This window comes from Mustela putorius, unplaced genomic scaffold (assembly GCF_011764305.1).
Source record: "Mustela putorius furo isolate JIRA1106 unplaced genomic scaffold, ASM1176430v1.1 tig00000596_pilon_pilon_pilon, whole genome shotgun sequence".
Classification (NCBI taxonomy): Eukaryota; Metazoa; Chordata; class Mammalia; order Carnivora; family Mustelidae; genus Mustela; species Mustela putorius.
This window is the reverse complement of record NW_025421428.1, coordinates 8,273,640-8,288,673: the sequence shown is the minus strand read 5'-3', so window position 1 is coordinate 8,288,673 and position 15,034 is coordinate 8,273,640. Positions and strand designations below refer to the sequence as shown.

Sequence of the window (15,034 nt, the reverse complement as noted above, 5' to 3'; positions counted from 1 at the left end):
CTAACGAAACGTGTGTTTGGGTGGCATTTTCGAATTCGGGTTTCTGGTGGCTTCTGCAGGCTGCTCCGAGCCCTATAGGCCTCCCAGAGTCTGCCCCATCCCGGTGACCCAAAGGCCCAGCCCACGTTGGGGGCACCAAGCTCCCACCCCCGTTGTCCCCCAGCCCATGGAGCCACAGGCTTCAAGTCTTAAGGGGCAGGGTTTGGAGTGTGAGCACTGGGTCTCAGTCTCGTCTTGGGCAAGACCTTTCGCCTCTAGTGTCTCACTTTCTGCCCCGCGAGATGGGGAGGAATGACACCCCCTTGGTCAGCGGTGGGGGTGGGGGGCGGCGGGAGCCAGTGAAAATGCGGAAGGCGAGCACAGAGCAGCTGCTAAAATAAAGCAGGGACGACTCTGGGCAAGGGAAAGTGTGGCATCCAGACGGTCGCCTCCCTGGTTCAGCATGTGCCACCTCACAGCTTCCAACCTATGGGGCCGCGCCCCTGTGCTTACATACATTCGCGTGGTGTTCCTGAAAACCCTAGGGGGTACATTCTCCCGTTATCCCAGCTTTAAACAGAGAGGGGTGACCTGTCCCCTGTTGGCGTGGAGCTGGGTTGGACGTCTGTTTGTATGACCTTGTCCATCCTATAGTGGTCACAGTCCATGCCCCCGCTTTCCCCCAGCAGCCAGAGGAAGCCACCCTCAGACGCCTTCTGCATACACTCCCCGGGGCCGCCCCACGTGGGACCCCACACAAAGGCAGTTTGCAGAACCAGCTATGGCTGCCTTGCTTTCGAGAAGGGCTGACACGGAGCTCCATGGGCACAGGGTCTCTAAAGGAGTCGCCCTTCCTTCCCCCAAGTTTACAGCTCCCCCCACACCCCCCACCAACCTATAAATGACAATCACGTTGGTCTTTATGATCTGCTGAAAATCAAAAACAAAGGGGGACTTTTTTTGGTCTTGTTTTTGCTATGACAGGTTTAGAAATTTGTTGTACTACGTTGATTCAATTTTCCTTGATTTCAGCCATCTTTCAATAATGCAACCTGCTTCTGCTAGCTGGGTATACAGGAGAAAACCCAGAGGAACTGAGAATATTGAAATGGTTCTACCATTTCCATCTTTGAGACAAATGTTCCTCTCAGAGGAGAGCTGGTTGCAAGCATGTGACTGCTTAACGGCCGTCTACACATGGAACACGACACGCACACACTCTAACGCTGTCTTAGGAAAACAGAGATGACACGGGCGGGTCAGACCTCTGGGTTCATCCCAGTATCTCAGCTCTCCTTCCTCAAGAGTTGTCACAGGACCGCGGGCCTGGATTTCTTTCTCTTTGGTTATGCAAACATCCAAACTATGTGGAACCAGGCGGCGGAACGGGGTCTGGCTTCTCGGGCACAACGGAACGGATCCTGATCCTCGCTCTAAATCATTAAGAGGCTCCTTGGACATGTTCCCAAACCTCTATTGGCGGCGAAGAGTAGAACCCAAGCAGGAGAGAGAGGCGATTGCGTGCCCATCCCCTACCTCCCACCTTTTAAAACCGGGGGCATTTGACAACCTGGGTTTCAGAGAACACAAAGAAGTGTCGGTCCTAACGGACTTGAAGCAGTGAACACAATCAGCGTGAGATTCTTTTTCTAGGGAATAAATCTGAGGCACATGGAAGTGTTTTCCTCCTAGGGGCACCGCACACCTACATCCTCCCCGCTCCTGGGACAGACTCCTGTGAGGGACCGGAGACCCCGCGGGGAGCATGCAAGCCCAGGCCCCACCTGCCCGCTCTCTAGGCGCCATGCTCACCTCCTTTTCAATTTCTGCCAGAGATTTGATGGTGATTCCCAAGAGATCAAAGGGCTGCATCTGCAAATACGGATCAAATTCTTTTAAACGGTTGGAAAATGCTGTTTCACATTTGCTTTTATGCATAACGATTGTGTCCCCTCAAACCACCCTATGTGATCTAGCATCTTCTCTACCCTCTTTCGAAGGGAAGCCCAGCACCGTGACTCTAGTGATTACGAGCAATGTGAGCAAACGTTCTAGAAAACCTGGCTGACAGCAGGGCCGGTCCCTTCTGGTGGGGACCCTTGTTGAGTCCTCGGTGGGCAGCCCCGGGGAGGGTCCCAGCCCTCCTGAGAGACGGTGCCAGGCACTGGTAACTTCCGTCTCTCCTTTGTCCCTGCCCGGGTCAAAAGCCGGTTTTCTCCTTCTGCAGCTGGGGGGACGGAGGGGCATGAGGTGAGGCCACGGCCGCCCTGACTGTGGCATCTGGCAGTGGGCTGGGTTAAGGAACTGCAGGCGGGAATTCTGGGTCTTCCAAGATGGAAGCTGAGTGAAAGAACCGCCCATCGATGGTCATCTGAGAACCCAATGGTGGTGAAAAATGCTATCACTGCATTTTAATGGGTGTTTCTATAATTTCCTGATGACGGGAGCCTTCTCTGAAAGTGCTGGCTTTCCCCCAGCTAGCTGGAAAGGCCAAGTTCACGAGGCAACATGTCAGCTGGCGGCACAGAGAGCCTGGGGCTGGATGCATGGTGAGAGGTAAGAGGTCAGTGGGCAGCCCGTCCCTGAGGCCCCCGCTCGGAGCCCCTCAGCATTCTGTAATCCCGACAGGAGCCAGCAACTGGCAGCTGGGGACAAGCAGGTGAAGCCAGGGTCCCCGACAAAACCCCAGGCCCTCATGGTTCTGAACCGCAGCCCAGAGCCCAAGAGGAGCCGAGCCCAACGGGGATGTCCTGCCAGGTACGCGAGAAAGGCCGGCTCCCCAGTCCACGGACCTGGATGCAGAACGGGGCAGCTGTGGGTTAAATCACTGCCTCATTTCCTCTCCCGCTCAGAGTAGCGTGGCTGGGTTCTTGGGGCTGTGCTGCCGGGAGGGGGACCTCGAGAAGTGCATGGAGGTGCACGGCACTGGGCTTGGCCCGAGCTGCCCGCCCTGAGCGCCTACTGAGAGGGCAGTGCCATGTGTGCGAGTGCGACCTTGGGACGGGGCCACTGCATGAGCCACTCGGCTCCCGGGACTGCTCTGCCAGCGGCCACAAAGCAGTGTGGCTCTCTCCGGCTGCCAGCCCGAGTGGCAAGAACGGGGCTGCTTGCCCGCCGTCCAGCAGAGGCCCAGCTGTTGCATCATTAGGCTCTAACCGCCCCACTAAACTTTCCCGACTGGAGCTGGTGCGCAGGACAGAGCAGCCTCTCCCAGGGAGCAGGCGGGAGAGGCGCCAGCGTCGTCATGGCAACGCGGCCAAGTGGCGTCGGCTGAAGTTACTCATGCTCCGCGTGTCACGTCACGAGCATTTTTCAAGATTAAGCTGCTTACCAGAAGGGTTCAGAGGAGGCCTATTATATTTCATGAAAATGGAAACTACAGAGCAGGTCAAATCACAAGCCGGGTGGTTTTAAGCTGGATCCAAGAAATACACTAGAGGATTCTTTAGCTGGTACCCAAACTGGGGCCCTCATGGTTATTAGCTGCTCATGAAAAACTTCTGCAAAAAGGATAAAAAAGACCCAGAAAAGGCCTATTGAGCCAGCATAGCCCAGGCCTGAACAGCTGGGTGGGGAGGGCGGGGTCGGGCGGGGGACTCCCACCCGGGGGGCAGGGCCGTCTGAGAGAGGGTCCCCAGAGCGCACAGCCTGTGGTGGGCACCCCCCTCGGTCCGGGTTCTGGCCGGCAGGCCCGGCCAGTTCATGCCGCCCCTGCGTCGTCATAGGTGGCTCAGGGGCCCCGGCTGGCTAGTGCGTGTCGTGGGGTCCCTGGAGGTCTGCAGCGAACGGGCGACCACAGCTCTGGGCACACACACTTGCCAGCCAGCCCTGCCGCTCGGAGGCCTCCCTCCGACTGAGAGCAGAGCGTGGTTATCTCAGATCCAGCCAATTACAATGAAAAAAAAGGAGGCAGGCTTCTTTCAGCAAGATGTTATCATGGTTAAATAAAAAAGAACAAAAATTAATTACGTGGAACTTGGAAACCAAGAACATTCACAACTTGTGAAGTTCAGCCCCATTGACTGTCACATTTGAAACAAAAAGGCCCTGTTGTGGCCGAATCGGGGTCTGTCCGCTTGTCCATCTCGCTGCCTCCCCACGCCTCATCCCTGCCCGGTCACTCCTCGAGCACCCCCTGTGTGCAGCGTTAGCTGGAGGGGCCTGCACAGGAAGCCCTGTGGTCGAGACAGCGTGAGGGTGGGGGCGTGTGTGCTGCGCGGGGGTGTGCAGGCCGGGGCGGCCATCACGCGGGGCCATCACGCAAAAACACTTACACTTTCTGGAACGCAGGAAAACTTCTCTGAGATCATGAAAGGCACACCGTCCATTGCTGGAAAAGAACAGAAACAGAGAAAAGGCATTGCAGATGCTGGCGGTGCTCGGAGGCCGGAGATATTGGCAGGACAGGTCTATGTGGGTCCCGGTGAGTGGGGACCCCAGGGGCTCCAGCCCTCACCCAGGACACACACCTGAGCGCCTCACCAAAGTGCAGACCGAGCTATGGGGGCAGAGAGGGCTCCAGAGCCCGGTGTCTGCTCTCTGACCTGTGGGGCGGCTCCCGAGGGGCTGGCAGCAGGACAGAGGTGCGTGTGGCTCGGGGGAGGGGGACAAAGCTGTGCTCTGGGTGGTGGACAGGGAGCGTGCTTGGGAGACGTTTTCTCCACTGAGAAGGACGCCATGCCCCAGGCTGCCAGGCCCACAGGGAAGGTCTAGGTTGGAGGAGAGAGTGACTTTGGAGTCAGAAAGACGGGGTTTGAATCTTTCAGTAAGGTTACGTTATGTTTAGAACGAGGATGGCGGGGGGCGCCTGGGTGGCTTAGTCGGTATCAGGGGCCCGGGACAGAGCCCTGTGGTGGGCTCCCTGCCAGTCCTCCCTGTCCTGCGCTCTCTTGCTATCTCTGGCGCTCTTTCTTTCAAATAAACAGAATTTTTTTTTTTTTTTTAAGGAGGATGGCAGGGCCCGTGAGCAGGGGTGTGTGCGAGCTGGAGATGCATGTGAGCAGGGGTGCGTGTGAGCAGGGGTGTGTGCGAGCTGGAGGTGTGTGCGAGCTGGGGTATGTGTGAGTAGGGGTGCGTATGAGCTGGAGGAGTGTGCAGCGTCAGGCACAGAGCAGGTTGGGGGGCCACACACAGCCAGCATGGTTCCCTCTCTATCTCCTAGTCCTGGGCTTCCCAGTGGCCTCGAGGCACCAGGCTGCTCGAATGGGGACATCAGAGAAAGACGGGAACGGGTTCCTAGCAAATGAAAACACAGGGTTGGGGAAGCATTCCCCTTCCCACAGCCCGCAGGGAGATGGTCTTCCTGCCCATTCTGCTTTGGGAGGACACGGGGAAGGCCTGGTGAGGGGTTCCCTGGGAAGTCATGTTCTCTGCTTCCCCCAACATCTAAGATGGGGGTTTCTCTGGTACACGAGCGGCAATTTTTTCCAGTCCTAAGAAAGAAGAGTTGCAGAAGCAAAAAAAGAAGACAGACAGGAGAAAAATAAGGGAAGGAGAAGTCTGGAGCTAATCCTCTCCAATCAGCAAGCTGAGCCCAGTAGCTCATTTTAAGCAATGATCATAATGTGTTTGAGGAAAGGAAAAATGAAGCCTCCTCCGGTAAGTCTGAAGAAAAGGAAACAGCACAGCTGGCCCCAGCTGTTGCCCCGGAGGCCTCCTTTCTTTGGAAGGCTGCTGCCTAAGGCCTGGGCCTAGCCCGGGCACGGACATCCACAGTTGGGGGCCTTTTCCCATCTTGGGCCCCTGCAAGCTACCGGGACCGCCTGGGGGAATGCCGGCTAAGGGCCAGGAAGTGTGACACTTCTCCAGAGGAGGTGGGGAGGAATTTTCAGCCCGTCACACGTGCAGACATACGACTGACATCGGGGTACACGTGCGTGCTTGTTCATGCATGGCTGGGAAAACCCATCCCTAAACAGACAACCCTTGAAAGGCCACGTGCCTTCTAGAGAGGGACAGGACGGGGTCCCACCCAAGGTCCAAGAAGAGGCCACACTCCCTTCGCAGCAACTACCACCATCTGCCCAACTCCGGGTGTGGGCCAAGGCCTATCCCGCATGGCACTCTGACGCCTGACCCCTTCCCAGTGCCACAAAGATGCACGGGCAGGTGCCACTCAGCACCTGCCATCATTCCACAGACTGGGGCCAGCTGAGGACACTCAGGTAGCAAGCAGGGACGCCAAATCCTCTGGCCCTTCCACTGGGTATAAATGGAATTTCTGAGAACAAATCTGCCTCTTCCAGACCAGGACCTTCCTGGGATCACTGGGCTCTCTGCTTAGCAGGGAGCCTGCTTCCTCCTCTCTCTCTCTCTCTCTCTCTGCCTGCCTCGCTGCCTACTTGTGATCTCTGTCTGACAAATAAATAAATAAAATCTTAAAAAAAAAAAAAAATCTCACAAGCCCATGGCTCTCACCTGCCAGGGCCACGGTGTTCTCCGTACACACCTCTGCACACACACACACTCTTTCCCGCTTCTTTCCGCCAGCTACGCGCAGGAAGCCCACTGATCTCACGCCTGGCGAGGAGTGTTCGGCGAGCACATCTGCACACATCCCGGCCCTGCACACCCCTGATCAGTCACTCACTAGGCTTGCTGTTTGAAAGACTGTATTAGTGTCTGCGGGGTCCTGAGAAGTCAAGAACTCCCCGTCGCTGCTGACCGGGCTCCGTCTGAACGTCCGTGTGTGTTTAGAGAACTCGTATCCTGAAGGGGAAGTGGGGTGACTTTCCACGGCCTGATCATCCCCCGCTCCAGAAATGGGAGGCCTGGGGAGCACGGAGAGCAGGAGGGAGGCAGAGAGGTGGCTCCATCTGGTTCGAGGCTGGCAGCCACACCAGTGCCCCACACAGCAGGATTCCCAAGGGGCGTCCTCAGTGGCACGTAAGGGTCTGCAACCCCTTCACGGAAGGCCCTTCCCCTCACACTCCTTATGTTGACACCTGGCTGTCCTCCTGAGGTCCGCTCCGAGTGCCTCTCTTGCAGCGAGCTTCCCAGAGGCGCCCCCGCCCCCCACTGGGTCCCTGGCCACATCTCCTCTCCGGCAGTGGGCTTCCCGGCAGTCCACGTGTGAGTCGCTGCTGCATTTCCATGTCCCTGGCCAGGGCCAGGTCTGGAGGGGCTCAGGGGAGCAGGGGCAGGAGGGTGGCAGCTCCCCCAGAATAGCCCTGAGCAGGGGGGCTCAGCCTGGGGCGTGCACCTAACCCTCTGAGGCCTTGGTGAGCCGCTGCCAAAACCCACGGGTTTCTGGAAGGAGTCTGGGTATCACCTCCAGGAACTGGGGAGATTTCAGCAGGGAGGAGGGATATTTTGATGCTCAAAAAAAATTTTTTTTGGCACACCAGTAAAATTTAGTACATTTTGTTGAGCTAAAATTCGCACAATACAAAATTCATTTGAGAATGAACGTTTCAGCAGCATCTGGTCTGTTCATAATGTTGAGCGAGCACCACCGTTCCCCAGTCCCACAGCATGTCCCCTGCTCCAGAGCAACACCCCGCCACTCAGTACTTTCCCTCTGTCCCCCTGGGAGTGTGTGTTCCTATCTCCTTCCAACTGATGGTCAAATCTTTGAGAAAGAAAGATCTAGAAAGAGAAGACTGGCTTTCTGTACCGTGGTGGCCCACTTGCATTTCAGTCTCGTGGGCTATGATGGGGGAGGGGCTTGACCCTTGGCACCTGGAGGGCTGTAAAAAAAATTGAGGAGAAAAAGACCCAGAAAAAGGGACTTGTAAAATCTGGATACTAACAATAGAATTTTTGGGGTGTGTGTGTGTGTGTGTGTGTGTAATAAAAATACACCTTTACATCATGCATGTTTATAGAATATATAAATGTTTTGACATTATATATGTGTATGTATGTGTGTACATATGTATATACACGGACACACACAGCATTTCCCAAAGGCCCCCTCTTAGATTCTAAAACAGACTAGAGGAAGGGAGTAGAAGACACAGCCACATTCCATAGAATTTCTGAGTGGCGGGAAGTTGGTCTCGTTCAGAGGTGCCTCCTGTTCACCTACAGCCCCTTCCCCACCACCTCATTCCTGGTGAAAACCTCACTCCCAGACCTGGAGAATGGTGGGGATTTGTTGGGATCAAGGGCCAGTCTCCCACGCGAACAATGAAGGAGTTTGGCGAAGGCACGCCTTCTGGTCCCTGCTGGGTCGGCTCAAAGGCAATTTCTTCACAGACCCACTTCTTGAGGGGGCTGAAGGCAGAAGACCAGAAGCAACATCCTTATGGGATCACACCAAAGACAGCCCTTTTGGAGAGAAGGGAGGAGGCACCCCCCGAGACTGTGTTGGAGAGGCAGCAGTGGCCTTCAGGGTGCCCTCCTGATGGGTTTGGTGGCAGAAGAGATGATGGGGAGGACCACTCGGACCCAGCCTGACCCCCAAGGGGAACTGCCTGGTGATGGGAAAGAGATGGGAACTTTGGGATAAATTTCACTTTATCTTAAAGTTCATGATAGAAAGATAAGCACAGTCAGTTCCTTCTCATATTCTTTTAGAAAACAGACTTTAATAGTCTTGGATGAAAAGAAAATGAGTAGATAGGATCCTGTGGGTAGATTTGCTAGACAGATAGTCTGCTGGCCAAATTTCGTTTATTTAAAAAAAACTTAGCACAACAAAGATTATGGCAGGCTGAAAGAATGTGAATTTTAGCAAAACATTTGACAAAACTTCTCACATTACCCATGTGGACAAGATGGATAATATGGCTAAATAATGTTAACAGGAAGAGAACCCATAACTAGTTGGACTAGATGCTCAAAAAGCTGATTAATAGATAGATGTTGACCTCAACCGACCTCTCTGGAGAGTACCAGGGCGTTATCAGTTAGTTCAATGGAGATACACATAGCCCATCTCAGATGTGGCCAACGGGGGATCTGGGAGGACAGTCTATACGCTGGATAACCGAGAGAAATCCAATGAAGATCCCCCCAAATTGGGATCATGGTCTAAGTTTAAGGATGGGACTTACTACAGGTCAATGCTAGTAAGTCCTGTGCTTGAGGTCTTAAAAACCAATGTATTCGATGGAATGAAAGACATGTGGAGGAACAGCAGAAGGTATGAAAACAGACTTGTCTTCAGTCAAATGAGTCAGTAGTGTGGTTCAATTAACAAGATGCCGGAGGGGTGCCACAGGAAGAGACCGCGCTACAGTCCCAGTGCGACGTGAGGGAGCCGCCATCTTGGTCTGCTCTGGCCTTGACAGTGAGCTCAGTGTGGGGACCAGTTGTCAGAGGGTCTTCCCGTGTGGCCTGCAAGGAGTCCCAGGATGGTGGGGGACCCAGAGTCCGACCACACAAGGAGAGGGGAGAAAGCCATCAGGCCTGATGCTCCAGGAAGGCATCACCCTGTCCATTTTGGTTCACCATCAGCCCCTGCCTGGCACCCTAGAACCCATCGCCGTGCCAGCATGGGGGGAAGTGCAGTGAGATCCGGTCCAGGTAAGACTCGAAGGGGAGCGTAATCAGAGGTCCGCCCATATTCTCAGAGCTGCCCCAGGGGGAAGGCTAGGGGGATGGTCCCGTCCTCTGGACGAGACACAAAAGGGAGGATGAGCAGAGCTGGCTGAGCAGGTCCCGGCAGTGGCCATGTGCTGGGGAGCTCGGGGGAGATTTTGTGTATTGGGTGGAAAGCTGATCCGTGGGACTGCTGAATCCCCTTCTAATTCCATAACATCCATTTCTACTCTCTTTATCTGGGCAGCCATTCCATATTTTAAAATATCTAGAGATTTGCCAAACATAATTCTTAAAATCAATGGCACACATTTTTCATGTGTTCCGAAAGCGTGTTCATAAATCATCTCCATCCTGGCTTCTCATGGGGGCGCCACGCTTCCTTCCTTCCTTTCTTTCTCCCCTCACTGAAGCCACTATTTTGTCTTCACTATTCTTCCGCGCTCCGAGACTGTGACACTCACTCTAGCCTTCAGTCTATCACTGAGTCTACTCAGAGGGACATGTGCGGGGCAGCTGGAGGGAGAGCCGGCAGCGAGCGTCCTTGCTTTCGGAGAGAATGTTTTCATCTCCCAGCCTGCCCTCCCAGTCAGCCTGGGGTTTGCATGGGGATCCCAGACGGATACCATCTGACCCATCCGAGGTCACAACCCAGAGGGAGAGACGGCGCCTGTCCTTTCTTTGCTGGCACCAAAGCCGGCCTTCCTGGAACATGCATCGAGTAATGTTAGCCTCAAAGCAATTGCTTGCAAGTTAGCCTCACAGAAGCCAAGGCTTAGAGCAGTGGGGTGGCTTGCCGGGGCCAGGAGTCCAGCAGAGTCTGGCCGGTGGTGGCGGGGGCACTGCAGGGGTGTGATGGAAAGGCGGCCCGGGAGGTCAACAGCCTGGGCCTTTCTGCCAACTCTGTGGGCATGGGCATGTGGCCCAGCCGGCCACCCCACCTCCCTGAGCCTCAGCTACCCTGTCTGTGAAATGGGAAGATGCAGCTCTCAGAAGGCAGCATGAGGGTGACAGGGACCACAGTCACATGAGAGGGGAGGCCCCCCCGGGGCCATAGATGGTAGTATCCGCTTGGACCCAAAGCCACGTCTGGGCAGCCTTCCTTTAAGCACCAGGGCACTATTTTCTTCTTCTGCTCCTTTTTTTTTTTTTTTTTTAATTTTGTTTTTGGTGGCAGTTTTAACAAAACGCTGATCCCCGGCACCGAGCAGCGTACGGCAGATGAGAGCAAGGATGGGCCGCGGGCTCCGTGGTGCAATTAGCATTCTCCTAAACAAACGAGCTTCAACAGAGCTGTAATTAAGCAGGCCTGTAATTAAGTATATGCCCTTTATCATAACGATCATGCTTAAAAATGGCATGATGCATGGAGCTCTGTTATTAATGCTGTAATCCCAAACTGAAGTACGAGTACATAGAAATCAGCGTGTCAGGCCTGTCACCGGAGTGTTTGTAAAATACATTAAAGAAAAAAACCAGGAAACAATGAGCTCATTCAACTGTTCTTTTTACAATCGGCACTGCGAGTCAAGAGGATGGCGAGTGCTTACAGAATCTGCAAGGTTTAAACAAATAAAGCTCTAATCTGCTGCTGTAGTACCACCACCCTTGATTTTTAAAGGAGGAGAAGGCAGAGGGAGGATTTCTTTTTTTCCCCAACTGACCCGACTACCTGACTTTGCTGTTCCTGGGGAAGGAGCCGTTTGCGGTGCTGGATTTGTGTGGGCGGGAGCTGGACTCCTGCTTGCGTGGACAGCCTGCTAGCTCCCGTGTCTCTCCCTCGTGTGGGAACTGTAGCTGTCCTTGCCAAGGCAGCCCCTCAGAGCCATCCCTTGATTCTCCCCGCAAAACACACACTTTCGGATTTCCCCAGGCTCGACTCGGACTCATCCTCAACATGTCTGATAACGAGTCTTTTTTTTTTTTTTTTAAAGATTTTATTTATTTATCAGAGAGAGAGAGGGGGAGAGAGCGAGCACAGGCAGACAGAATGACAGGCAGAGGCAGAGGGAGAAGCAGGCTCCCCGCCGAGCAAGGAGCCTGATGTGGGACTCGATCCCAGCACGCTGGGATCATGACCTGAGCCGTAGGCAGCTGCTTAACCAACTGAGCCACCCAGGCGTCCCTGATAACAAGTCTTAAAGTCATGTGGCAAAACAAACAAAAAAGTAGCATTAAGAGAAAAAGACTGCATTCCCAGCATCTCAACTGTCCCCTGCTTATAGCCGTCAGGTGGCGTCCCGTGAACCGGGGTCCCCGCATCTCAGAAGGACTCTTTCAAGATGGCCGAGAACGATGTGGCTTTATCGGCGGGTAGTCACTTGCAGAATAAAGTCAAAAGCAGCCAGAATGGGGCAGGGGGCGGCCTTTTACCCTGGCTACTCGCTTGTAAAGAACCAGCAACCTGCCTCTTTCTTCTCTCCTTTCCTGTGATGTCAGCGGTCCTTTACAATCTGTGACGGGAAAGACGCCAACACCTCAAGATCTCAAGGCTGGTTCTCGAAACTCATTTGCACACCAAAGCACCACGCCTGTTTTGCTTTCTTGGTCACTTCAGGGGTGTTCCTAGGAAGATATGTGTAGATGCCTCCAAGACGGTCTGCTTGGGGACATTCCCACTGAGTCCACACTAGGCCAACTGCTTCCTTCTAGATCCCCCAAGTAATGTGTTTTGCCAGTTATTCAAGAGCCAAAAGAACTGACTTATCAGCCACAGTGAGGACCTGAGGCCGATGGCACCATAGGGAGGAGTGAGTGGGCGTCAGAGTCGGACCCAGGGGAGCCCTGAGCCGGGCTCAGCCACTTGTTGGCCATGGGGCTTCAGGCAGGTCCCTCAGCCTGAGTCAGACTTGCACCTGTCAGAGGAGAACCAAGGGCACTTGGCAGCATGGCCAAGGGCCTGAGCCTGCAGAGGACAGAGGTCTGAGCGTGGACCGGCCCACAGCGGGCACACAGTGCGTGGTGGATTCCGGCGATTTGCAGACGCCAACCAAGAGGGCCTGCTTCTCAGAGGCATGATTCAGGCCGGGTCCACCTCGGACTTAGGACAAGTGTTGAATCTCTGCTTCTCCTTCCTCCACTGGAGAAGGAAGGAGATAATCCTACCTGGGCTGCTGTGTCATTTAAAGGAGAAAAACCATAAAGCCCCCGGGAACTACCTGCTCATTCTCATCGTCATCACAAGTTGGGGAGAATGTCCTTCCAAGGAAGTAGACCTTTTTGGTTTCTGACCTGCTTTTAGTCATCAAAATGGAAGCGCAGCCACATTAAATTCTGTAACCCGTGGGCTAGAAGTCCCCGTGCAGAGGCTTCTGCAGGTATGGAAGCAACACCTGCCCAGGACTCCCTCCGGGGGTGCCCCTGACCATGGCTCTCCCTGGCACCTGCCACCTCTGGGTCACAGGTCAAGCTCAACTGCAGGAGCAAGACCCATGCTGGGCCCAAGCCGGCTTAACGTCCCCTGGACAAGAGCCCCTGAAGCAAAGTAAGTGAAGAAAACTGCCCTTGGGTGCCAGGAGGTTCATTTGTCAGGTCAGTCGGAAAGGCCGTACTCTCCAAAATAAAGTGGCTACACCCTACAAATGAATGTTCTCTGAGGCTCTATGAAGTGGGGGAGGCTCTCTGTCCCCCACACAGAACACGTGCCAGGAAGAGTCACTTCAGCCGTGTGGCCCAGTTCATGTCTCCGCGTCCCCAGTATCCTGGGAGGAAACCGAGGGCTCTGCACTTGCCCGTCCTCCTTCGAGGACGAGTTGCCCGTCGGCGGCCTGGTGGCTGGTGTCTGAGCCACAGGAGCTGGGAAGGCAGAGTGCAGAGGGCAGGGCCACGCACTGCAGCCACGAGAAACTCTGGGTACACGAACAAAAACCCACTGCTGCAGAAACGCTTTCTAAAACTTCATGAATATTTGGTCACTTGGGGCCAAGACCTGTTGCATTTTGCTCAAGATAAAGATAAAATCCAGCCAAGCGCCACTTTTCCACATGAGTGAAAAGGCACCTCGATTGTGGGGCATCGCAGGGAAATCCTGTGGGTCCAGACCTGCCATCCCACAGGGCAACATGCACAGAGACCCCTAAGCGAGCTGCAGACAACAACAGCTCTCTCAAAGCCGGACGAGAAGCAGAGACGCAGCCTGAGGGCCAATGGAGGTTTGCTGCTCTTAGGAGCGACCACACTCCTCCAGAACACAGGTGTGGTCTGAACAAGCAGTTTCATCCACAGCCAGTTGTGGACAGAGGCCAAGCCTTGACCTAGGACAGGTCTGGCCTCTAGCTGTGACAGGTCTGAGTGGCAAATATCGCTGCCTGCCGGGGGGGGCCCGGCCGCGTGGGCAGGAAGGTGCACCTCCCCTCACGGCCCCTTCTTCATCTTGGCAGGACCATCTCACACACAGGCAGTTCCGATTCAGGACAGCCCCACTTACGAGTTTTCGATGGTGCAGAAGTGATACGCCTTCAGTAGAAGCCGTACTTCAGGTTCTGAATGTTGACCCTTCCCTGAGCTAGCAACGAGCGGTTCCATCCTTTCTCACGGTGCAGGGTGGCGACAGCTCCCAGACAGCCAGGGGACCACGAGGGTCAACAGTACATACACGGACGGTCATTCTATCCCTGTACAGCCATCCTGTTTTTCACTTTTGATACAGTATTCAAAAGACTACAAGAGATATTCAACGCTTTAGCACAAAATAGGCTTTTGTTAGATGATTTTCCCCAACTGTAAGTGGTTCTGAGCATGTCTAAAAGTAGGCTGGGCTGAGCTGTGATGCTGGGTAGGGTAGGAGTAGTAAATGCATTTTCAACCGATGATGGCTTTATTGGGATGTAACCCCACCATGAGACGAGGAAGACCTGTATGTTTTTAAGTTGTACTTTTTACGCCCTCAATAAAGGAATACTTTCCTAAACAAACAATTCCATAGTACAGCTAAGTTAAAGTGCCCTTCAATGCAGAGCCCTGACCCTGGAGCCTCCTTGGGGCTGGCCCTGGATGTGATCTACGCACAGTCCTCGGGTTCTCCCAACCATTGCTATTGTTTGCATACACAGAAGAAATACAGAATTTTGTTTTGTAAGTGTCTTTGCTTTTCATAAAAATAGTATCGTAGCATAACCGTTCTACAATTTGCTTTTTTTCAGTAACTGTCAGAGAGTTCCCCTGTCGGAGCTATAGATGTATCTTGGTCCTTTCAACAGCTGGCAGAAGTATGAGTGGAGAGACGACCAATGACCAACCAGCTGGTCAGGAGCCCTGGCTGCCTGTTTAAGAGGCCTACAAGTCACCATGAGGTCCCTGGGGAGCCGCTGAAGGGTTTTGAGCTGGAGAGAGACATTTATATTTCAGGAATGGCTTCCTGGCTCTAGAGAGGAGCATGGATTAGAGGGAGGGAGGCGGGGGTGGGGGTGGGGGGGCAGGACCACCAGGGGGGAGGTTCTGGCAGTAAATTAGGCGAGGGATGCTGGGAGCAGTGTCCAGGACTGTGATTGAAAGAATGGAGAAGAGCAGACAGATCGAGGGGCATTCTGATGCAGAATCACGGGACTTGGCAACTGGCTGTGGCAGTTTC

At 54.2% G+C, this 15,034-nt stretch overlaps 1 protein-coding gene across 6 annotated transcripts in view; it reads right to left on the bottom strand.

Annotated features, from left to right (window-relative positions):
- Positions 1–15,034, bottom strand: part of MVB12B (multivesicular body subunit 12B) — a 195,140-nt gene that overhangs the window by 28,871 nt on the left and 151,235 nt on the right. For all 6 annotated transcript variants that reach the window (XM_045082413.1, XM_045082412.1, XM_045082411.1 and 3 more), the window contains 2 exons: positions 4,254–4,309; positions 1,792–1,851 (listed from right to left, as the gene is read on the bottom strand). In XM_045082413.1, the coding sequence (XP_044938348.1) occupies positions 1,792–1,851; positions 4,254–4,309 (116 nt within the window). The remainder of the gene's footprint in view (positions 1–1,791; positions 1,852–4,253; positions 4,310–15,034) is intronic.